The sequence below is a fragment of the Arvicanthis niloticus genome, chromosome 4, assembly GCF_011762505.2.
Source record: "Arvicanthis niloticus isolate mArvNil1 chromosome 4, mArvNil1.pat.X, whole genome shotgun sequence".
Lineage (NCBI taxonomy): Eukaryota > Metazoa > Chordata > Mammalia > Rodentia > Muridae > Arvicanthis > Arvicanthis niloticus.
Window position 1 is genome coordinate 40684324 of NC_047661.1, and position 25386 is coordinate 40709709.

Genomic DNA, 25386 nt, shown 5'->3' on the forward strand with positions numbered 1-25386 from the left:
CACTTACACAAGGTGGCCAGAATAAGCAAATGTAAAAGACACTAGTGATTGTTTAAAGCCAGGAAGGAAAAACAGATGGGATGGGAGTGGGCATAGAGAAGGGTGACAGCTAATAGTCACCTACTAATAATAGTAGGGGTTTTCTTTATGGTAATGAAAATGCTCTAAAATTGAACTATCTATCCATGAATACACTAAATATATTGGATTATATACACTTTAGGTGAATCACATGTTATTTAAATCATATCCCAACAAGTCTTTCTAAAAAAAAAAATCCAATAATAAAATTAAAAGGAACCTTGGCTAATATGTTCAAGTTCCTCACTCAAGAATGAGGAAACCAAGTAACAAATCCAATACTTGGGTCTAAATCAGTTTCCTGATGTACTCTGCCTACTGGACACACTATTCAATGTCCTCCAATATGGGGCACACTTCAGTACTAGACTGGTCTATGACCCCACAAAAGTATATAAGCCTTGTTGGAGTTTTTAACGTCTGAGAAAATGAAATTATGCCCAACAACTTTTGGTACTAGACTCCAGGGAGACAAAAATACTAAAATCTGAGCATTTGGGCAGGAAATAAAGCCAAGATAGATCTAATCATAGAATGCACTGGGTAAAAGATGAGACAAGAGGTGGAGATACTACAGAAAGGAAGGAAGCACCACTCAGGGGCCAGCAAACAGTGAGCCTCAATGAGCAGAATGAGGTGTTCATATTGGAAAGGGTAAGAAACCTGCCAGAGGGTCGGCCCTGACAGGACAGGACTCCACTGACTATGGGAGAATGGAGAACAATGGAATGGGAGTGTCTAGTTACAACCACAAGGGACCAAGGTCCGATATAAGGAATTGCAGCCTACAAAGGAACAATCAAGTCACAGGAGGGTGGAGGCAGAAGGAACGGAGAAGCAGGAAAGAAAGATGAGCTCCCAAAGAGGTGAGACAGCACAGTCAACCATGTCAAGGATGGAAAAGGGAAGCCAGGGCCAAGGTCTGCTTGGTATATAACTTTGGCCAAGTTAAACATCTCCATCTTGGTTTCCTGAGTAAAATGGGGATAAACCGATAAACCATTGGGGAGGTGATTAAATATGGAAGGTATCAAAAGGAATGTATAAAGTGGCTCACACCTTTAATACCAGCACTCAAGAGGCAGAGGCAAGATTCCCATGAGTTCAGGGTCAGCCTGGTCTGCACTGTGAGTTCCAAACCAGCCAGAACTACATGGTGAAATGCTGTCTACACCATTTTTAAATACACACACACACACACACACACACACACACACACACTGACATAAGAGTGAGATTTCTGTTAGACAAGTCAATGTAGAGGTAGGTGTATTGGGAACTAAGTGACCCAGCTCCTGAAGACAACAGCAGAAGCAAGGGAAAGAAAGCCTCATGGTCTCTCATCAAAACATTCCTTTTTCAGTCTCTTGTCCAGTTATTCATTCTTAGGTTCTAGAAAAAAAAATAAGACTTGGCCCTGATCTTTGAGGATGGACCTTCTGAGAGAAAAACAGCCAACAGACTAGTGACTATTTCCTAACAAAGTACAACCATCGTGAATGCTTAAACATGATCTATATATGCATGTACACGCACATGCGCGCACACACACACACATTTTTTAAAAGGAACTAAAAATAGATAAATGTAAATTATCATGCAAAAACAATGTACATTTAGTAATTAAACTTGTTGAATGCCTTGTCTTTGGATAATCAAACTCTCTCCTAAAAATGATGAAGTGGGCAGCAAGGTACTGAGTAGGTAAAGGAACTCTCGGGCTAGCCTATATAATCCTCTATGACATGGGCTAGCCTATACAATCCTTGATGACATGTTAGTAATAAGCATCTCAAGACAAAGGTCTACGTAAAAATATTAGTAATGAATGAATGATTTAAAATGGAGTAATCCCAGGAATACAGTTTCCCCTGGGTTTATCTGACTAAACTGATGAAACTTCCTTTCAAGTTTATTTATAAGTAATGGTGGGTCACTGAGAATGAACCTGAGACTATGTTTAATATTCAAGACTGACGACTAGGTCCTCTGACATCAATAAGCTCGCTATTAATAAAGCTAACCTGCTTAATTACAGCAAAGATCCCAAATTCCCATTTAATCTCTTGTATTGAATGTAGCAATCCCGCTAAATTCCTGTAAAATCCCTTGAAACAAAAACCGCTTTCTCCAGCTCTGCTGAGAAAGTTTCAGTCTCGAGAGCTTTTGAAAGCAGAAAGGTAAGGGTGGTAAATTTCCACCAAATAGAGCATGAAATAATCTGGGAATGGATATATACCATGTGTTATTCACAGCAAAGGACTCTCTCCTGGATCTCCATTGTTCAGTCTGAGGAGGTGATGTCTTAGAAAGTATAGTCAGACAAGAAAATAAATACCAAAAATAGTAGAGCATATTACAAAATGAAATCTACTTTATATATAGCTACTATGCCAAGGACAGTGGGACACAAAATGAGCTCAACACACATCAACTGGAAAATGATCACATGATCAAGCAGAGATGTGAAAAATCAGCTGTGTTTATTTCAAGACGAATCAACTGAATCCCTACTAACTATCTGGCTGTAGGCTAGATGCTCAAGAAATACAAAGTGGTCAACATTTGATTTTTATCTGTACAAATTTACAAATAAAGAATGAAAATAAAACACAATACCCTTCTAATCAGAGCAGACCAGGGTAGCCTACTAGGACCAAACTCAATTGCAAACCAAACTCGTACTATTCCATCAAATCTAAATGTGTCCATTTCTGCCTCTGAACACCCAATGACACTGTAATGATTTCAAAAGCTGGAGAGGTGGCTTAGCAGTTAAAAGCTCTTGTGGAGGATGTGAGTTCAATTCACAGAATCCACACGAAGCAGTTTACAAGCCAATGTTTCTGGCCTCCTTGGAACTGCACTCATGTGTACAAACACTCACACACACACACACACACACACACACACACAAAATTTTACAACATTGAATGCCAACACTTTATTTCTTGGTATCGGTGTACATGACGCTAAAGCTAACCCAAAGCCCAGTCCATATTTTCAGATGACAAGTCAGAGAAATGAATTAACCTTATTCTTTTGACAATAAGCATTACACAACATTTTAACACCCAAATACTACTCGGTACAGATTAAATTACTATGAGGATTGGGAAGAGGTAGAAAGGCCTTCTGCTTGTTTGGACCACTCGGGAGTTAGGGAGGAGATGGAGTTGGCTGTCTTAAAAAACCAAGCACAGAGGTAAAGGGCACCGCATGCAAGAAGAGAAATCACAACTATGTCCAGAAATCTAAAGAGGAGCCACTCTGCATGGACACTCGTGGCATTCCTATTTACAAAATGGAACAAAGACTCAAGAAACAGGCATCATTTACACGGCTCCCTCCAAGTCTGTTCTGTAACATAAAAACCCCACTCCCTTGCGGTATACACATATATTTGGACAATATATACACATATATCTGTACACACACTTGGCTGGGAAGAGGCTGAAGCTCCCCTAGCATCGAGACTCCAAGGGTTCACCTGAAGGGCAATGGCATTCACATAATACTTGCTCTTGACTTCACATTTTAGCCAGGAGAGACAAGCAGTCTCGTCTCTATATCTGCTTCCTTAGCTCTTTGAACCTTTATTTTTCTCTCTCCATCCTTCTTAGTATACGTTTAAAAAAAAAAAAAAGAAAGAAAGAAATGAATGCCACAAAGTCTGAACATTTCAATTCAGCCCACATGACATTTCCTTCACATTTAATTACTTCCATACAATTTACATCCGCTAGTCACGCTAGACCCCAGAGTATTAAACATGCTCCTTGACAAAGACGCTCTTGTCCAATAATAACCCCCATAATCAAAGTTCAGGAATTATGGGTAAAGCCCAGCTGGCTGACGGATGAAACAAACAGGTTTTTAAATTCATCCAAGCGGGCTCCAGACCAGAAACCAACCAAAGCCGGCCACTCTAATATCACGCTTAAGAACAAAGGCAGGCAAAGTTGCAAAAGGAGCAGTCTTCGCCTGCAACCACCAGCTTCATGAGGCTTGCCCCGAGGAGCCAGCATGCCAGCATGCCAGCATACCTGAAGGCTTGTTCTGTTTTCAAGGTTTTTAGGTCTGAATAATGTAAACTGGTGTTTGAATGTTTTTAAAGTAGTAAATCATTCTTCAGGTAAGCTCCTTTATCCCCCAGCAAACTCAAGCAACAACAATTATCAATCCTGTAACAAAGGAAATCTACAAAACACCAAGTCTCCTATGAGTATTTCTATTTCTAGACACTGGTCTAATCTTATATTACCTTCCTCAACTTTCTCAAAAAGTCAGCTTTGTTTGAAAGTTCATGGCAAGACAAGAGTCCTAACATAGCTTCTTGTGTCTCCCTTACTCTCACAGGACCCCTTTCACAAGAATCTTGACACTTTTCTTACAAAATCCCCTTAGGACCATCTATAATGTCATGCAGTCTGTCCTCACGCTCAAAGCCCACTCGGACTGCCAAGTACAAACCACCTGAACTGTCTCTCAGATTCACACTCATTTTTCAGATAACTCATTCAAGTTCGGATAGTCTGCACCTCAGCTCATCTTTATAAACAGCTATTCTGTCTACACAGAAAAGTTAGGACAAATACAGACCCAACCACTTATACCACTGGGACCTTAGAAACTGACAGATGGCATGTTTTGCTTCTAGCCAAAGACCTACTTTTGATCTATTCTAACAAAAAGCAACCCTGAGCCAGGTATGGTGGGTGACACACACACACACATTTAACCTTAACATTCAGGAGCTCTGTGAGTTCGAGACCAGCCTGAATTACATAGTGAGTTCCAGCACAGGTGACCTATGTAAAAAGACCCTGTCTCCTAAAGAGAGAGGGGGTGGGGGAGAAAGAGAAGCAACTCTGGGCGCAAGCTGATGATGATGGCTCAGCAGATAAAGGTGCTGGATGCCAAGCCTGAAGATCTGAATTTGATCCCTTTCTATGCCTTTATCCCAGCATTCAAGAGGCAGAGGCAGGTGGATCTCCACGATTTTGAGATTAGCCCTGTCTACATAGTGAGCCAGTCAATGTCTACATAGGCTAGCTAATGCAATACAGTGACATTTGGGATTGGGACATACAATAAATTTAAGGCAGACTGAGGCTGGTAAGGACACAATGGAGGATCAAGTGAGGGAAGGGGGATGGGATTGGGGGATAAAAGGCTGAAATTGAATGGTATTTGAAGGGTGATGTGGAATGGAAGCGTCCTAAAATATATGCAGGTGATTGTCTTAGGTTTTTTTTTTCCTGTGAAGAGACACCATGACCACAGCAACTCTTATAAAGGAAAACATTTCATTGGAGCTGGCTTACAGATTCAGAGGTTTAGTTCACTATAGTAATGGCAGGAAGCATGGCAGCATGCAGGTAGACATGGTGCTGGACAAGGAGCTGAGAGCTCTACCTCTTGATCCTCGGGCCAACAGGCAGAGAGCTGACTAGAGCTTTGGAGGCTTCCATCAAGACCACACCTACTCCAACAAGGCCACACCTCCTAATAGCCCTACTCCTTATGGGCCAAGCATTCAAACACGTGAGCCTATAGAGGCCATTTCTATTCAAACCACCAGTGATCCTAAAGAGGACTCCTAATAATGAGAGATATAGAATCTTAACTGGCCATCTCTTGTAGCTAGAAAAGGCTTCCAGTGGCAGGACTGGGTTGCATTCAATTGAGTTGTTAGCCAAGGGGGTTCCATGGAAATCTCCAAACACCCCAAGCTGTTGCTAAGACAAAAGGTTGCTCTCTGCAAACTGCCAGTGAGGGCCCCATTGCCAAGGACAACACTCACACAACTCATCAAACATGGAGAGGTTGAGCTGGTATAACCTACATAGAGCCTTTATCCCTACATTCTAGTCTCTTTGGTGTAGGAAGGTACTCAGCAGGCAACTAAAAAAGAAACACCAACCAGTCACAAAACCTTTGACGTATGAGCTGTCCTGCCTGCAAAATGTGCTAAGGCAATGGTAGCCCAGAACATATGGGAATAGTCAACCAATGTCTCATTTGACTTAAAGCTCCCTCCTCAAGAAGGAGCCGAAACTCAACACTGTCAGAGAACCAGAGACTAGAGAGCCCGGAGACCTAGGATTAAACCAAACAATGAAATGATTCCTAATAGTATTCTGCTATACTCATAGATCAATGCCTTATCCAGTCATCAGAGAGGCTTCTTACTGCAGCAAATGAGAACAGATACAGAAACCTACAGCCAGACATTACTTGGAAAGAGTCTAAATTGGAGATCTCCATCAAATCCCTCCCCTCAGAGTTGAGTAAACTTCAAGGAAAAGGAGGCGAAAAACTGGCTCTGTCTTGCCAGAGAGGATGGAAGACACCAAGAGAACAAAGCGCTCTGAGCCAACTAGGCAGACATATGAGACCACAGAGACTGAAGCAGCAAACACAGGACCTACAGGCGTCTGCACCAGGTCCTCTTTGGATATATTGCAGGTTTCACCTTAGTATTTTTAGGGGATTCCTGACTATGAAAATGATTCTCTGACTCTTGTGCCTACTCTTGGGACTCTTGCAACTTCCTCCTATTAGGTCGTCATGTATAACTTCGATATGATAGTTTTTGCTTCATCTTATCATATTTTATTGAGTCATGTTTGGTCATTATCTCTTAGAAGACTGTTCTTTTCTAATAAGAGAAAAAAAAAAAAAAAAAAGAAAAGAAAAGAAAAGAAAAAAAAAAAAAAAGGAGTATATCCAGAGGGAAGGAGAGGCAGGAAGGAACTTAGAAGAGAGAAGTCAAACTATAATCCGGGTATATTGTATGAGAAAATAATCTGTTTTCAATTAAATAAATAAGCAACAAAGATTGTTCAAGGGACGTTTCCTTCAATCCGAGCTCCTAAGTGAATGTTTTAAAAACCAGATTTTTCTTTAGCATCCCAATGAGTTGGTATATAGAATAATTTTAACTCTGAATATATCCAGGTCTACATTATTATATCACGGGGCACATCTAGAAGCTGGCAAGATGGCTCAGCAGGTAAAGGCACATGCCGGCCTACCTGAGTTCATCCCTGAGACCAACATAGTAAAAGAGAAAGACCAATTTCTGCAAAGTGTCCTAACTTCCACTCACACTGTGGCACAGGCAAGCTGTGGTACACGCAGGTATGAAGACAAACATTAAATAACTAAATGTAATATAAAAATGTAATTAAAAACTCATCTTCGCTTCACCTGGCAAAATTCCATGACAATTGTTTATGTCTCCATACTCGTAGCCAAGTTTACAATCCTTTCTTCATGCAGCTCTCAATCCTAGGATCCATAAAGCAGATATGAATCACCCAAGAGGTTTACCAGGCCTAAGGAGGACCTTGCAAAAGCCACTGAAACTCCTTGAAGACACTTGGCTTTAAGGCATGCATAAGCAATGCTCTTCAACTGTCCTGGAGCCACCTACTCTCTATGAGGTAAGCTCGGTATCCTGATGCATGTGCAACTAAGAAATCCTTCAGTGGTTCTCAAAGCAATTCACCAGGACTGAACAATTAACAGGTTAAATGAAAAGCATGGGGCAGCACCTGACTCCTATCACCCTGTGGCTAATAATTACAAAAGGCTGCAGGACTGCATAACTTGCTCTCACACTGTCAGACTCACCATGAAGCTTCACAGTTTGGGGTGCAGGCTTTAAAATCATTTGCTTAACACTGACACCCCGTTTTCCATAATGACCCAACACCCTATGCTGCTCCAACTGTGAAAGAGCCATCAAGTGATTATTAAGATTCAAGCAACAGACAAATATAAAGATCAAATGCCTGCCTTGTGTACTGAAGAGATCACAGTCCTGAGGCCTTCCTCTGGGGCTGTCTTTGCTACACCAGAGCCCATCCTCACCATCTTCACATGCAAAATGCAGAAACCTGCTAAATCAGTAACTCAAGCTGAACTTGTCTTACACCAGCAATGGGATAACGTTTTAATAGACTGAGAAAAAAAGACTACACTTAGTTATATCTTAACCTCCAAGCAGCTGCTCCTTTATCCCTCGCTTTCATTTCTTCGAGCTACTCCATGATGCAAATTCATGGCTGGATTTTATGGTATTTTATGATATTATATTTGGCACAAGTTAGCCAAATATATGTTAGATGATATAATTTTAAAAATCTCTATTTTACCAAAGCTGTATATACACAGGCTTATAGTTTATACACTACAGAAAACAAAAAACTCATAAAGTGGGGACGGCTGTACTACAGAATTTTCTAAACTTCAGAGCCGAGCACACACCATGAATCCCAGCACTGAGGAGGCAGGAGTAAGAAGCAAGTTCCAGGACAGCCAGGGCTGTCACACAGAGAAACCCTGTCTCAGTAATAATAATCATCATCGTCATGGTTGTCGTCGTCATCATCAGAAAACTTCAAGAATGTCATGAACAGAACTTAAGTTGATATGAACCCTCAGCCCTTCTATTAAATTCAGGTCTCCACAAATCCCAAATCTGTGACAGTGCTCCTAAATTTGCAAACTGCAAACAAGTAACATAGCCTTTAATTTTTTATTTATTTTTTTACTTCATGTACCTGCATGTATGGATAGTGCCCCTGGAAGCCTGAAGAGGATCCCCTAGACCTAGGGTTACAGACAGTTGTGAGCCACCATATGTGTACTGGGAACTCAGCCTGGGTCCTCTGCAAAAGCAACCAGGGCTCTTTAAGGCTGAGCCTTCTCTCCAGCTCCAAGAACTAGCCTTTTAAGCTCAATATAGGCTTTAACTATAAAATGTAACCAAACTTAACTCAGTTTGCTAGAATCAAGTATAACCTGAAAATTTTTTCTTGCATTAATCTCAGAATTGCCTTTGCCAAGTACCAGTTCTGGCAAACAAACAATGAAAACAACAAGAGGCAGGAAAGATAAACCCTCACCCAAAACTACACTTTAGAGCTACAGAAACACACTTAGACATGATACTCTCCAAACATAACCTGCTGCTTTTACGGCTATAATTTAGGATGACACACTCTAACAATAGATACATGCCACTAACTAAGACTGACCGTGAGCCGAGAATGAAGAACAGAACAAGTGATTATTTTATCAATTAGGGTAATACTTGAATTCAAATCTGGTTTTAGTTCTTATTTTGGAGGGTTTATTTATATTACATTATGAGTATGGGTGTATTGCTTACATGTACGTCTGTGCCCCACAGGCATGCCTGATGCCTAAGGAGGTAGTTTATCTTTCCATGTGGATGCTGGGAATTGAACCTGGGCCCTTCACAACACCAACTCTGTAGCCCCCAAATTCAAATCTTGTAACTTAGGTATTAAAAACACTAGCTTCAGATCTCATCATAGTAGAGAGCTTAGGCAAGTGTACAGTGTCTCCACAAAGCATCAGACCTATGTCGTGAGGGAACCCACTCCTCATCAGGGACAGTAGAGACTCATAAGAGAGTGTGGGGGCCTGTAAGAGAATATGTGGCCCACAACTATCTGAATTCATATTTTCTTCATTTTTCCAAAATTATATTACTAAATTAACATTCAGCAGGCCCCTGTTTTTGCCATAACCCAGGAAAAAGTATCCTCAGTGGGGAATATATTCCCTGCGCATGTCTAGGTTCAGAGTGCTAACTATTCCTTCTTACCATTCTCTTTCCTGGCTTCCAGGGACATCCTTAAAAAAAAAAAAAAATTCTTCCTACCTTTCTGACTATTCACCTTCATGTCCTTTGCAGGATCTATAAGGACTTTTCTATCTGAAGCTCCATGGAACCTCATCCACACTTGGATTCAAATCTTGACATACAATAGACTGATAACACGGCTCAGTCATAGAGGCCAAATGGATTAGACAGAACACAGACTCTATCCTAGATCATAATGGCAAATAATACATAAACACACTAAAAGTTACTTAGACACACTAGAAAAAAAAGCCGTTTTTAGAAAGTCATGGTCCACCTTCCCTGAGTATTTATAAGCAGTCAACAGTTGCTAGCCAATCTCTCTCTGAGGGGACATGAGGAGTTCATGGCTGCTGGGAGGGAGAGCCATTTTCCTCAGTGATGTCATCGTTAGTAAGGTCCTCATGCCCTATAAATAACTCCTTCCCATGCTATGTAAGCAATCCCAATTAAATTCATGGGGTCTCAAAAAGAAAAAGACATGAAAGTAGAAGAGAAATCAGCCAGGGAAGTGGAAGAGGATCTGGGGAACTGGAAGTCAGGACAAGGTAATGGGGAGCAAATATGACCACAATATGTGAGAGTCGTGTATGAAAATATAATAATGAAAACTATTATTACTTAGAGTTAACATATAGTAATTGAATAGGAAATAAAAAGTGTTTCCTCGGGAAGAAAGAAAATCAGGGTCCAAAACCCTGCATGGTCATCACAGTTAAAATGCAAACTCTCAGGCACTGAATGGAAGGACCATTGCGATTTTGAGGCCAATGTGGGCTACAGAATAAGACTATGTTGGTCAAAGCATAAAGAAAAGGGGCTGTAACTTTAATCAATGAAGAGTAAGAAAAAAACATCATTTCATTGTGGGTTGGATATACTGTCTCCTGATTGGTTAAGGATTTATAATGTCAGACACAAGTACTAGTTTAAAATCTAACCTAAGCCAGGCAATACCTTTTTAGTCCCAGCTCTTGGAGAGAGAAACAGGTGGATCCCTATGAGTTCAAAGTCAGCCTAGTGAGAGACTTTGTCTCAAAAGGCCAAAACAATAGATAAAATCCAACCCTAACTAATACATAAGGAAATTACTCATTTTATAAAGTTAAAATCATAGATTGTTGACCGTGGATTTTTCAGCCCTAAGAACTGATTATGAAGGTCATAGAGAAACAGTTAAGAGTACTTGCTGCTCTTGCAAAGGACCCAGGTTCAGTTCCCAACTCTCACATCAGGTAGCTCACAAATTCCTCTAACCCTAGTCCCAAGCAAGTTGGCACTCTATTCTAGCCTCTGAAAGAGCCATCAAACACATGGCATTCACACAGGCATATACACATAAATAAACATGGTAAAAATAAATATAAAAAAAAACCCTTCTGAGTATAATGGTATACCACTTTAATATTGCCAGCAATAAAGAGGCAAAGGTGAATGGAGTTCTGTAAGTTCAAAGCTAGCCTAACCCACAGAGCAAGTTCCAGGATAGCCAGTGCTACACACTGAGATCCTGTCTAACCATTAAGACAGAATGTAAGATCCAGTTATAGATTCCAGGTTCTGGTAATGTGTAGGTTCCAGGATCTGGTCCTTGTGAACAGGCGACCTGTAAGAACCAGTAGCTGACTTACAGAATGGGGCAGTCTACCAAAAGTGACAGAATGGGCTGAGGCATGCAGCTCAGCTGATAGAACCCTTGCCTAGCATATGTGAAACCCTGGGCTCAACAGTATCAACCAGGCATGGTGGCATGTGCCTGAAATCCCGGCAGCACTCGGGGAGCAAAGGCTGGACTATCAATCGTAAATTCATGGTAATTTTCAGCCTTTGAGAACAAAAGACCCTGGTCAAAAAAAAAAAAAAAAGATAGAGGGGGGAAAAAAAACCCAAATAAATAAATAACAAAGATGAGCTATCAGACAAGCGATATGTAAACAAAGAAAACTAGAATCAGGAAATCAGGAACTAGGCTCTTTCTATCTTATCAGAGTCTACCAGAGGGTTAAAGAGGAAACCTAAATTAAATACAGATACAATTTTTAAAAGTTTAAAAGTTCCTACCTGTGAGCACTAAGGGGCCGAAGGAAACCAGTGTTGTTCAACCAAAGACGACTGTGCTACTAGATCAGTTACCAAGTGTGAAGAGGCTTAATAAAAAACAATATTTTAACGTAAATTTCAGAAAAGGCAAAACAGCAAGGTGTGATAACCATGCCTCTAATTCCATGGCTCAGGAGGCAGTGGCAGACAAGAGTTTCAGGCCAGCCACAACTACACCATGAGATCTTGTCTAAAAAAAAAAAAAAAAAAAAAAAAAAAAAAAAAAACACAGTAAAAATTGAAAAAAAGAATGGCCAATGTTATTGTATTAAGAACAGAATTGTTATGAGTTTTCTACAACAACATTTATAGAATAAAGACTGAATAAGTTGACTGAAGATTATCATTTTCTTTATAATTGTTCATGCACAAAAACCATGTATGCTATTATAAATCAGAAATTTAAAAATAAATGAAAACCTCGTAGGGGCGCTGAAGAGATGCCTAGGACATTAGACAGCTTGCTGTTCTTCCAAGGGCACTGGGGTTCCACGCCCGACTGGATCTGAAAAGTCTAACCCATGAAATAAACTAAAAAATAGCCTGCAGTGGGTTCAGTTATCAGTCAACCAGGCCACTCCTGGGCTGAAGCAGAAGCTTTAGAAGAACTGTGGTTCAGCTTTTGCCACACTTGGTTTTCCCTCCCTACCTAGTACCTTAAAGACAACCACCAAAGAGAAAAGGCGTGGATACTCAAAAGGTGGCCTTGAGAGAAAAGATTTGAGTGGATGGTCGGCAGCTGACATTCATCCTAAAGCCAGGTTCAGAACTAAATGTTTTAGTTAGGATAGATGACAGAGTTACTGGTTAGTCAACAAAATGATGGACTGGGTATGAGGACTATCTTGTACCTCACTGGTACAAACCGGCATAATTATGCTCTAATTGTATTTTGAGAGAAAAGTTTCATTTTAACAGGAAGGGTGATATGTAGGAGGAACTAAGGTGGGAGGAGTACTGAGAGGAAGAGAAGGAGTAAGAAGAGGAGGAGAAGGAGAGGAGAAGCTAGGTGATGAAAGAGAGAAAGAGGGGGGAGACAGGGAGGCAGATGTTCACGTATCTCCACCAGTCAAAGATAGTTGATATATCTAGGTTGGGTAGTGGGTTACACCTCTGATTGAACAATACCAGACTTATAAAGCCTATGATTAACATTATTTTTAAAAAAATGTATAAATGCAAAAAGGAAAAGGGGGCATGGGATAGGGGTTTTCTAAGGGGGGGGGAATGGGGAAAGGGGATGGCATCCGAAATGTAAATAAAATATCTAATAAAAAAATGGAGAAAAAAAAAGAAACAGAAAGAGTTACCTTTAATCCCAACACTCAGAGACGGGCATATCTGTGAGTTCGAGGCCAGCTAGGGCTACAAAGGACCCTGATTTAAAAAGAAAAGTAACAGAAAGTAATGATATCACATACCTAGAAATAATCCATCCTACCTAAGAAAATGGCAAAGGACTGTTAAAAGCTTCTTAGATGTCTCAGCTCTACTCCCCATAAAGCTTCAGGAATGACACAGGCAAAAAAAGGAGTTTTGAAAGGGAAGAGAAAACCTAACTTTAAAATAGATGGAATCATTTCAGTCAGATACCACTGTTAAATAACATGACTTCTGCCAAATCACACCTCCATCCTTTACGCTCAATTTTTCTAGCCAAAACATAAAAAATAAAATACGAAAGCCACTAAAACCCTTAAACTGCTAAGTTTGAGGCCAGCCTGGTCTACAGAGCTAGTTCCAAGACAGTCAGGGCTACACACAGAAAAACCCTTTCTTGAAAACCAAAATAAAACAAAACATACACAAAAAAACAACAAACAAACAAACCCCAGTACCCTCAAACTGATCCTTGTTATCATAAATTCCTTTGGTTTCTAATCAATACAGCCCTGAGCTCCCCATAGTCAAGCATGGGGTCCCTCTGAGTAATGGACGGGTTCCAAGAGAATTACATCAGGGTGAACAGCTACCATTTTTCTCAAGGCTATGTTACAAAGTGTGGCACAGAACATGTACCTTATTCAAAGTTCAAACAAAGCTCTAAAGGAAATCAAGAATTCTTGGCAGAATGCGTATTCTACAAGACAATATTCACAAAAACATAATTCCTTAAATTCTTAGTCACTTAGCCAAGAAATTTCCAGGGATGGCACCAGGTCATGCCAGTATACTATTTACACTCCATCTACCATTCAAAATGAAATGAAGAAGCACTCTGGCTTAGTGGGAGGCGTGCCCGGAGCAGCATGGGTGGACAGAAATGGATCACAGCAACTTTCCCTATACCAAGGCTAGCGTCTATTTTCTCCCCTAAATCACAAACACATCTGAGAAACTTTAATCATTAAAAACACATGTGGAAAAGAATTTGTTTTTATTTAGAAGTCGTTGTTTCCGCCTGGGTTCCCACAGATATTAGGCAAGCCCAGCTCTTTCTTTCACATACACATGTGGATTCATGAGCAGTTTAAAAACCATCTGAGGCCAAAAGGGACCACCGAAAATTATTGAGACGCTACTTAATGTTGATTGCAAAGTTCACATTGGTAAAAAGTCATGGTGAAATACATTCAGCTGCATTTGCTTAAGTGAACTTAATACACAATGCTACTTTGAACATGTATGCTGTACAGAAACTAGTGTCTTCCTTTGTGAACTTAGAAAAGCACCATGCTATTACATCGAATATCTGACTTCTACCTCCACTTAGAAATCAAAGCCCTGAGCATGTATCTACACCATGGCTCGATAATCCAGTCACTAACTGTGTGAAAGAGCCATTGAGTTGGCTTCAGGATGCCAGCACCACACTAAGCCCCCAAACACAGATTAAAAATACAACAAAAAGTATCCCCAAGAGGCTGGAAAGATATCTGGGTGGTTAAAACTACTTGATGCTCTTGCAGAGGACTGGGGTTCAGTTCCTAGCACCCAAATCCCAAATTAAGGGAGGGGGTTGCAGCTCACACTGCCATCCCTGGGAATTAGACATCCTCTTCCGGCCTGCACAGGCACTTCACGTATGTGGTGCACATACATACATTACAGGCACACACACACACACACACACACACACATAAAACTAAATAAATCTTAGTATGCACAGGACGTCAACAACTTTGGGATAAGAAAGAGCTGACAACCAGTCTGAGCCTCAGATATGCTCATAGCAAACGCCATCCACCCACCGCCACTCGCTAATTCTTTGAGGGTTTCAATAATCAAAGGACCAAAGATTAATGCCAAGGAGGAGCTTGGCTTTACACGTTTAAAACAGTACATGCTATCTTATATTTGAACTCTTTGAAGCAAGGCTACGGAAACAAAGAAATAAGGGCTCTAAGATGAAGTTTAAGACAAGTTCTTAGACATCTTCCCTTTTGGCAGTGAAGACTAGCTGAGCTGAAGTGATTCTGCACCAAGTGGTTCAGCTACAACTTCGGTGTAGGCCTTTTCTAAGCCTGACCCCTGTGACCTCATTGGCTCTGATAACAATTCAAGTCCCAGCCTGTTTCTCCCTCAAGAACGCCAGTCTCCTCTAGCAATAGAAAATACAGTTCTCTGTACAATCTAATTCAAAAGGCTGACACTAATGTAAAATTCACGACGTTAAAAAGCTAACCCGATGGGGCATGAAGAATGACAATGCACACTACTGCCTTGCCGGTGACAGTATTTTAGGTTACCAAGTGTAACCTAAGACTCCTGACCCAATTTCCACACAATTTGTTGGTCCAGCCCATAACTACTTTACAATGCGGTTGGTAATTACATTACTGTGCTGTGTGGTCATTACGTCACCAACTGAGAGAGGTAAAGCCCACCAGGCACTGTGTTCTTTTCCGGCTTGCTTTTCCTGTGTGGCTGAAGAACCCAGACCACCTACTCACCTGGCTCTGAGCTAACTAACTTAAGTGAAAGCGCTAAGGGCCTAAGACCCAGATTTTGGCCAATGCCACTCACACTTCCTTTCCCCGAGTTTAGGTGTTCCAATGTCCTGGATCTCTTAGGGCTTAAAGCACTACGGATGAAATTAAATTGACTTACCGAACTGTTCTCTGCTCTATTCAAGTCCAACTCCCAGAGACTCATTCCCTACTTTTTTAACTTTGCAGATCTCTGAAGCACCCTGAAAGAGACCCCCCTCCCCCCCTCGCTCGCTCTCTCCTCTGAAGCACCTTGGAAGAGACTCTTGCTCTCTCCCTCCCTCGCTCTCTCTCTGTCACACACACACACACACACACACACACCACAAACGCAAGAGCATGGGGACATCGCAACTTTGCTCCCTTGGTTGCCGACAGACTTACTTAAGGAAGTATCTCTGGCCAGTGGCCGTGAAGGTCATCTCCCACCCGGGGGGCAACGGCAGCTCATCGGTCACGTCATAGGACTGCTGGCGAAGATGTGCATGCTGCTGTGCAGGGCCTCCAGAGGCGCCCGCACCGGTGCCTAGCTGCAGGGATGCGGGCGACGAGTGCGAGCGGACGTGCTGCGCGCCGCCAGCTAGTCGAGGCCCCGGGTGGCCGCCCGATGAGTCGGTGCTGGACTGTCGGGAGTGCGATCCCGAATCAGGCTCCTTAAAGAAGGACTCCGGAAGGATCTTTTTCCGCCACGAGCTGGGCTTTGGGTTCATGACAGAGTTGAAGAGGGCTTCGAGGTCCGTGTCGAGGTCCTGCGTGACGTGGATGACTTGCTGCCCTGGCGGCGGGAGCGGATGGGGCACCGAGGACGGATTCATCTTTCTACAAGAGAAAAGAAAGATCAGGTCAGCCTTTTAGTGCAAGTCAGAGGAGGGGGGAGTCCTGGGGAAGGACAGAGAGAACACAGAGACAGTTAGGTGTGGGTCCAGGGACCAGCCGGTGGGGGAGGGGGCGCCCCTGGCCTCCGAGATTATGCAACTTTCCCGCAGCAGAGAAGTTCCCCCGGAGCAGGCAGCCGCGGGATGGGGAGTGCCTGGACCAGACTCAGTCGCAGCCTCCCTTGACCAGTACTCCCACCGCCGACCCCAAGCGTCTGGACTGCGGTCGTCTAAGAGCCGGACGCCAGAAAGGGTGCGGGGCGCGGCTGGAGCTACCTGGGCACGCGGGGAAGCCAAGCCTGGGCGCCTCCCGAACTGACGAGCTGGAACCCGGCCCCGGCTGGCAGATCCCGAGAGGATTCCCAGCAGCCGAAGGCTTATCCTCTTACATCCCCGGAGACGGCCTCGGGCGCTCGCACTGCGCGAGAAAGCGACAGAGAAGGCGTAGACAAGCGCGGCCGCCGCGGCTCTCGGACTGTCCCATAAACAAAGTTTGCAGCAAACTCCCAACCCTAGGAAAGAGGCGGGCCGAAAGTGGAGCTGTTGAATTATGCATGACCTCCTGGCCGGAGCCAGCCTGCCCCACGCCCCTCCTCTTCCTCCTCCTCCCACCCTGGCCCGGCTGGCCGGGGTGGGCTGGGCACTTCGCAGCTCGGGAGAGAGCGTGCCCCCGCCCCGCCGCGCCGCGCCGACCTCTCCCGCCGAGAGCTCTATCTGCATTCCTTTGAGTTTACCACTGACTTGGGGCGGGATCAAAGGGAAAATGGTTCAAGCCTCTTAAATCAAGGGGTTATGGACAAAAACCAAATCGGAGAATAACGGAGGGCACGCGGTTGGGGGTCCAGGGCCCAGACTGAGTCTGTCCAGAGCGCTTGCCCTCGCCTTGAGGGGAGCGCCTAGTCCCCGGAATGTGGCACGGGGCGCGGATCTGCCAGAGGTCGGTCCGGGGCGCACCCTGGCTCAGGGAGACACCCGCGAGGCCAGACTTTCTACGGAAGGCTGCTTAGCGCTTGTGACCATATTTGGTCTGGTGAGGAGACAACTTGGCCGTTTGGCTTTCAATTGTCTGCAAGACAGTTTCCAAAAAGTGCCGCTGTTGCTGAAGATGCGGCTTCGCCAACGAGTCGACTGTAAACTACCAACTTTCAAGCCTTTCATCAATCCTTAGTTTCCTCTCCAGAGTGAATCTGGATACTAGGAGTTGAAAAAGGGCCGAGACAAAGCTGCGTTCTAGAAGGCCAAGCAATTGCGCCCCCTTCCCTCCTCCCGCGGCGTTTGCGAGGGTAGTGGGAGGATTGGAATGTCCCTGGGTCCCTCCAGGGAGCCTGGAACTGGGATGGAACCGGGGCAGGTGGCTACTGATAGAGAGGGTGTGCCAGTGACCCGGAAAAAGCCACACACCCTCCCACCCGACTGGACCTCGGCCAGAGGTGGAGACCCCAGCCTTTGGAGAGAGGAGGTCGGGCCTGGTCAGACAGCTGCCGGGAAGAGGGAGGAGGCCTTGCCCTTCCCACTGCCAGCTGCTCAACTCTATTCCTTCTCTCCAAGAAAGGGTAGCTGCTTTTTAAGTCACATTCCTGGAAGCCCCTACTCGACCCACAGATTCTAATAGACATTTATTAGATAGGCTAAATGAGGCAATGCGTGCAAAGCACTTTGCTTAGCCAGGACTGGATGCAAGTTTGTCAGCAGAATTATATCAAATGCAGGCACTGTACCTCACCATGTTAAAAAGCGAAATAAAAGTCAAAATTAAGTCGACATTTGAAGGACAACAGTGCTACAGGGAAATGAAGACGACTATGATCTAACAGCAAGTTGAAGGGGAAAAGGCAAAGCCACTCCATAATTTTTACTTTAAGAGAGAGAAGAGTGGACAGCACTGTGGATCAGCTGGAAAAGGTTCCTTCCAGCAATCCTGAAAACCTGAGTTCGATTCCCACACACTTCATGGTGGAAGGAAAGAACCAACTCTAGCCTCTACATGAGCTCATCCCCAACACATTTTTTTTTTAAATTTTGAGACCATCTTTGAATAGCTATATCCTATCCCAGTACCAATACAGGGTAGGTAGTCTTATACCAAGACATCTTGAACTTTTCCACTCATGACCTCTTTTTGCCTGAAAAATTTTTATCTGACCCCAAACTCTATTTGTATAAAATAGGTAAAAATCAAACATTTGCTGATAACCATAAATTAATTTTAAAACAATTCCTGGGTATGTATAAAATTTTGCCATTCATTAAAGACAATAAGCTGTGCTTTGGGCTGGGACTATAGTTCAGTGGCAGAGCACTTGCCTAGGATCATTCCTTAGTAATAATAATAAACGAGTGTGATTGTTTCTATATACAGAATTAAATCTTGACTGTTTAATATTGCAGAACATAGGGTGTCTTCAACATTTTTCTTTTTTTTTTTTATTTTATAATTGCTAGTCCTGAGACTGGTGTACAAAATGGCAGAAGTATGTTTAGGGCCATTTCAGAAATTGTTGGAAGTTCTGTCCTAGTTCCAAGCCAAAATTTCATTTAATGATTTTTTTTTAACAAAAGTCAACAACTCAGTCATTTTCAACATCAAACATCCTGACGAAAATATATGCTAATATGATACATACTACGGTAGAGAAATACTGTCCATTTTCCATAATTAAATCATTTTCTGTAAAAGCAAAACACTGTGTGCAGATAGAAAGGGGGGGGGGGGGGGCCAGGGGAAGCAGCTTCTGCCTTTTCCCTTGGAAATAGGATCTTTGCAGGAGGGAATTAACTGGAGCTGGAGGAAGTGCCTGGGATGGAAAGGTTACTAATTCAGAAGCTGCAAGGCTGATGTGAGGATGCCCAAGGCCAGTTCCATTCCAGGAAGGTTCTTATCTCCGAAAGGTGTAAATAGGGCTTGAGATCGGATTACCAAGGATGCAGTCTTTATAACTTGCCAAATTTCAAGACATAAACAGCAGTGAACACAGGCATGAGTCAGGTTGCTAACTCAAAAGCTTCCCATTCCTAAACAGGCATAATCGTCCATTGGAGGGCAGGCACACAGGCATGCATTTGTAGTCTAAGGCTGAGGCAGAAGATCTGTCGCTTGAACCTAGTAGTTCCAGGCCAGACTGGGTAGCATAAGGAGAACTTGTCTTAATAAATAAACAAACCTCATAGTATAGGATTCAATGAGATATGCTGCTACCCCAATCCTTCCAACAATAATGACTTAAATGACAGTCATCTTAACTCTAAAGTCCAGGTACTGGTGTACCAGATGTGCTACCTAGTTTTATGTCAACTGAACATAATCTAGATCTATTTTAGAAGAAGGAACCTCAATTGAAAGAAAAAAATCCTCAGAATATCTTGTGGGCAAACCTGTGTTGAATTTTTTTTTTTTTTTTTTAAATGCTTGATCTGGAAGAGACAATCTCACTGCAGACAGTACTAACCCTAGACTGACCGGTGGTCCTGGGTGCTATAAGACACTGATCTTCTTCAGTTTCTGCCTTGAGTTCCTGCTGTATCTTCCCAAGATGATGGGAAGCTGTAAGATGAAATAAGCTCTTTCCTCCCCAAGTTGACTTGAGTCATAGTGTTTTATTGCTGCAACAGAAACCTTAACTACGACAGTTTAAGTATGATTCCTTGGCTTGGGTGTAGGGGTGCACACCTTTAATCTCTGCATTTAGGGGCAGAAGCAGGTGAATCTTTGTAAATTCAAGGCCAACCTGGTCTACATAGTGAGTTCCAGGATAACCGATGATACATAATGAGACTGTCTCAAAAGAAAAAAGTAAGTGTAATTTCTTTAGTCACCCAGGTCACTTCAGATACTCAAGCACTCTAGTCCTCTGCTTTCTCCTTTGTAATGTTAGGAAAATAGTACTACCCACTTCACAAAATCCCACATTTAGGACCAGGAATGGAGCAAAAACAAGCCAGCTCAATCCATGCATGGATGGGAGAATGGTACATGAAGTCTTAAGCTAGCTGAAGAGCTCCTGAGGGTTGGTGGCCACTGGGGGAAGAAGAGATAGTTCGCTTCCTGGATGTGTGACCTAAGAGGCTTTACTGAATGGCCCTACACCCATGTATGCACAGGCAGCATCAGGTAGAATCAGTCAGTTTAAAAGAAGATGAATGGAAAGGGAGGGAAATGGAGAGGAGAGGATGGGATGGATTTGATCAAAACATTATATATAAGTGTGAAATTCTCAAATAACAACAACAAAAATGAGCCATGCTTGAAGGCGTACCTCAGTTTGTAGAATACTTCCCTCCACCTCAGTACCCTACTAGTAGGTAAAACCTAGCTTAGTGGGACAGAACTGTAATCCTGAAACTGGAGAGATGGAGACAGGGAAATCAGAATATGAAGGTCGTCTTCAGCTATGGCGTGACTTGCCTGGGCTACAAGAAACTCTGTCTAAAAATAAAAGAGATCCTGGAGGAACAGTGACTTACCCCCTAATCCTAGCCCCTCAGAGACTGAGGCAGTGGATTGCCTAAACTTCTAGACTAGCCTGGGCTACAGAACAAGTCTCAAAACACAATAGGAACAAAAGTAAAGCAAATTTTGTTTCTTGACCCATTCATTAGAATACAAGTTTTAAAGTACTTGGCTCCACCTTCTACTACAAATGGCAAATAATTTAACTTCCCTAACTCACACTCCAATCATTTACTAAAGCTGTGATCATCTGTGGAAGCCAATAAACCACCCTCCTTTTTAAAAAATATATTCTTCTCTAATATTGTACATCCCAACCTCGAGTTTCTTCTCCCACCTCTCCTCCTACCTCCTCCCAACTCCCTTCTTCCCTAGATCCACTCCTCTCCATTTCCCTTCAGAAAGGGTAGGCCTCTCAGGGATATCAAACAAACATGGCATATCAAGTTGCAATAAAAATAGTCCTGGGGCGCGGCAGCCCACGCCTTTAATCCCAGCATTTGAGAGGCAGAGGCAAAGGCAGGTGGATCTCTGAGTTCGAGGTCAGTCCAGTCTACATTGTGAGTTCCAGGACAGCCAGGGCTACACAGAGAAACCTCGTCTGGAAAAACAAACAAACAAAACCCAAAATAAATAAAGGCTAGGCACATCCTCAAATATTCGGGCTGGACAAAGCAACACAGTAAGAGGGAAAAGTCCCAAAAGCAGACAAAAGAGTCAGAGAAACCCGGCTACTGCTATTAGGAGTCTCAAAAAGACACCAAACCAGACAACCATAACATATATACAAAGGACCTAGGTCAGACCCATCCCCCCTGATTGTTGCTTCAGTCCCTGTGAGCCCCTATGAGCTCTGCTTAGTTGGTTCTGTGGACTCTTTTCCTGTGGTATCTTCAAGCCCTTCCAGATCCTACCACCTTCCCTCTCTCCTCTTCTGCAGGATTCCCAGAGCTCCACTTAATGTTTGGCTATATCTCTCTGTATCTGCTTCTATTAAGTTGCTGCATGAAGCCTCTCTCATGACAACTTGGCTAGGCAGATTTATGAATATAACAAAGTACAATTAGGACTCCTTTCCTTGACTACTCACCCTCCCCCCATTCCCTGACCCCCACTAGTCATGTTTGGTTCTATCTTAGGTCTCTGGGCTATCCCGCCTCTGGTTTCTGGCCCACGAGACAGTATCAGGCAGAGTATCAGGCATGGCATGACACTCCCTCCCACCCATGGCATGGGTCTCAAGTTGGACCAGCCATTGGTTGGCCAATCCCACAAGTTCTGAGCCGCTTTTGCCCCAGCACATCTTGCAAGCAGGAAAAATTGTAGGTTGAAGGTTCTATGACTGGGTAGGTGTCCCAATCCGTCTACTGGAAGTCTTGCCTGGTTACATAAGATGTGCAGTTCAGGTTCCATATCTCCCATGACTGACTAGGAGTCTTCACTAGTCACCCTTATAGTTTCCTGGAGGTTTCCATTGCACTAGGTTTCTGCCTTGCCTCTCAGTTCCAGGTCTCTCCTATACTCTCTCCCTCTATGCCCCACCCCCTTTGCTGGGGACAGCAGGCTTCTGAGACAGCTCTATCCTGGCCTGCTGCTGGCAGTCCCTGACCTGATCCTTCCTGTTCTTACCCTCACCAGCTCCCAGTCTACCCACACAATCTATTGTGTTTCCTTTCCAGGGAGATCCTTGCCTTTTATTCAAATCCTTTGTGTAATCCACTCCACTTAAATATGACCGGGGCTAGAGATTTAATTTAATCAGGAGACTATAGTAGTAAAACTATACCATAGCCTTCCATCCAAAACCTAAGCAGATTTGAGCCTCAGGGGAAAACCACTTGGCAATAGAGCCCACCAGTGGAAGTTTCTAATAGCAGCTAACCAAAGGCTAAAGAAAGAAGACTGGAAACTCAAGGTGTTCCTATAATACAGAGCAACCTCAAGTTGAGCCTAAAATACTTGCCAGGATCTTATCTAAAATAGTGGAGGGTGAGAGAGATAGTTCAGCTAAGAGCACTTATTGTTCTTACAGAGAACCTGGGTTCAGTTCTCAGCGCTTACAAGGCAGTTCACAACCGTCTATAACTAAATTCAGGGATCTGATACCCTCTTCTGGCCTTCTTGGCATGGGGCATGCATATAGTATACATCCATACATGGAGGCAAGCACTCACATAAAAAATAAAGATCATTTAAGAAGTGGGAAAGAAGGGGGGAGGGAGCGAAGCAGGTGGAAGAAGAGAAAAGACTAGTTTTTAAGGTGAGGCTAGCCTCCAGCCAGCTCTCTAGCTGAGTGCAAGCAACTTAGTAAGCACCAGAAAAGCCAACAGAACCAGGGTTGGACCAGAGTGTGTAATAAAATGACTTTTTTTTCTGTCACAAATTTAGGGTTTATATGTAGAATTTGTATTCTAAAAATGAAGAACATGAAAATTGTTTGACTTTGGTGCTAGGTATTGAGCATAGGAGCCAATTCTACATCCAGACAAAATGGCCAGAATAATTAACACAAACCTTGAATAATGGCTGTTGTTTAAATCTCATAAAGACCTATGCAAGAGCCAATGCATAATAAACTCTTCCTTTATAGATAAGACAGCCAGTCCAGTGGATTTTAAAGTATTTTGTCTAAATGTATACAATGAAAACATGAAATTACACAAACAAAATCAAAAGTGTATGGGTCAGCCATGAACAGCATGCTCTTTCCCCTAGCACATCGTTCTGCTGTGTGTCCTGTGTGAGCTGGGCATTGCTGCTTAGGAATGCCATATGAAGTCACTGTGGTGCCTTCTGCCTGACTTCTGGAGAAACACCACCCGGTTTCTGTAAGATAATCAGCTGAGAGTACACTCCTGCTGATATGTTAATCTTACTCTCTACTTTCCACTAGAAATCTATCACCAAACCCTCCCCCAACACCCTTCCCAATAAAGCTATTCTTGGGTCATCCTGCCCTCAACACCACCCCTGTCTGTTCACATCCAATCAGAAGTTAATGCTATTCTATTGATTCTTTCTTCTGCTTACTCAAATCTGCCCTTCCTCTTACACTTCCACAACAGAGCCTTATCTCAAAATGTTCCCAGTAGCTTCCTAACTGGTTTCTCTGGCCTCTGATTTTCATGATGTCATTCCTTGGCTCTGAAGCTTTTTAACAACTGCCTGAAGGGAGGAATAAAGGTCAAAGCTATTAATCTAGCACCCGAGGTCTCTCAACAACTTGCCATCTTCCTAGAATTTTTGATTTGCTTTTCACATAGTCCAAGAAAGAATAGCCTTTATTATTATAGCTATTCCAACAAGGTTCTGATCCACGAATATTTCCTTTACTACTCCTTTGTGTGTATGGGCCGGGGGCTGGGGGATGAAGTATTTTGCTTGCATGTATGTCTGTGCACCATACGCATGCCTGGTGCCCAAGGAGGTCATGAGTCAGATTCCTTGGAACCGAAGTTAGAGATGGTATGAGCTGCCATCAAACCAGGGTCCTCTGGAAAGAGCAGACGGTCTCTTAACTGCTCAGCTGCCTCTCTAGCCCCTACTCCAATGTTTAAATTCAACTCAAAACTGGCTTCTAAACTCTATCTATTGTCATGTTTTCATCGGACTCTTCATTATCTTCTCTTTTTCATTCCCGTAACATAAAATTAGAGAGAACACTACTATATATTACATTTAAGCCTTAACCTCATCATCTCTTGCCCCCACGACTAGACTGCAGAGAGCTAGGGAGCTAGAACTATCATATGTTTTTATGGCATTCCCTTGAGCAGGCAAGAGCTCCCTGTTGAATGCAGAATTATTCTTTTTTGTTGGTTTTTTTGTTTTGTTTTGTTTTGTTTTGTTTTTGTTTTTTCGAGACAGGGTTTCTCTGTGTAGTCCTGGCTGTCCTGGAACTCACTCTGTAGATCAGGCTGGCCTCGAACTCAGAAATCCACCTGCCTCTGCCTCCTAAGTGCTGGGATTAAAGGCGTGCGCCACCACCGCCCGGCTGCAAAATTATTCTAACACGATCTTTCCCGTTCCACTTTCAAGATCCATCTGTGTATGCTAAAAGCATATAAGGCATCTGTCCAGCAATCACTACAATTTGATTATGATGCACCTAAAAAAAAAAAAGACTTTATTTTCTCTCTTCCCTCCCCCCCCCCCCCCATGCTCAATAAAGTATCTCTGGACAGTGTTGTTTAGTGTGTTTGGCTGCTAGACCAATGGCCTCTTGTCCCAAATATTCATCTGCCTCCCCCCCCCCCCCCCCCCACCTCA

The 25386-nt window shown here is 43.1% G+C and overlaps 1 protein-coding gene across 2 annotated transcripts in view; it reads right to left on the reverse strand.

Moving 5' to 3' along the window:
* Wwtr1 (WW domain containing transcription regulator 1) overlaps window positions 1-17253 on the reverse strand; it is a 113279-nt gene extending 96026 nt beyond the window's left edge. The window contains exons 1-2 of one of the 2 annotated variants that reach the window (XM_034500313.2): window positions 16947-17152; window positions 16180-16614 (exon numbers count right to left, since the gene is read on the reverse strand). In XM_034500313.2, the coding sequence (XP_034356204.1) occupies window positions 16180-16610 (431 nt within the window). In that variant the 5' untranslated portion in view covers window positions 16611-16614; window positions 16947-17152. Of the gene's footprint in view, window positions 1-16179; window positions 16615-16946 lie in introns of both variants that reach the window. The other variant, XM_034500312.2, reaches the window with a different exon arrangement.
* Window positions 17254-25386: the final 8133 nt, after the last annotated feature.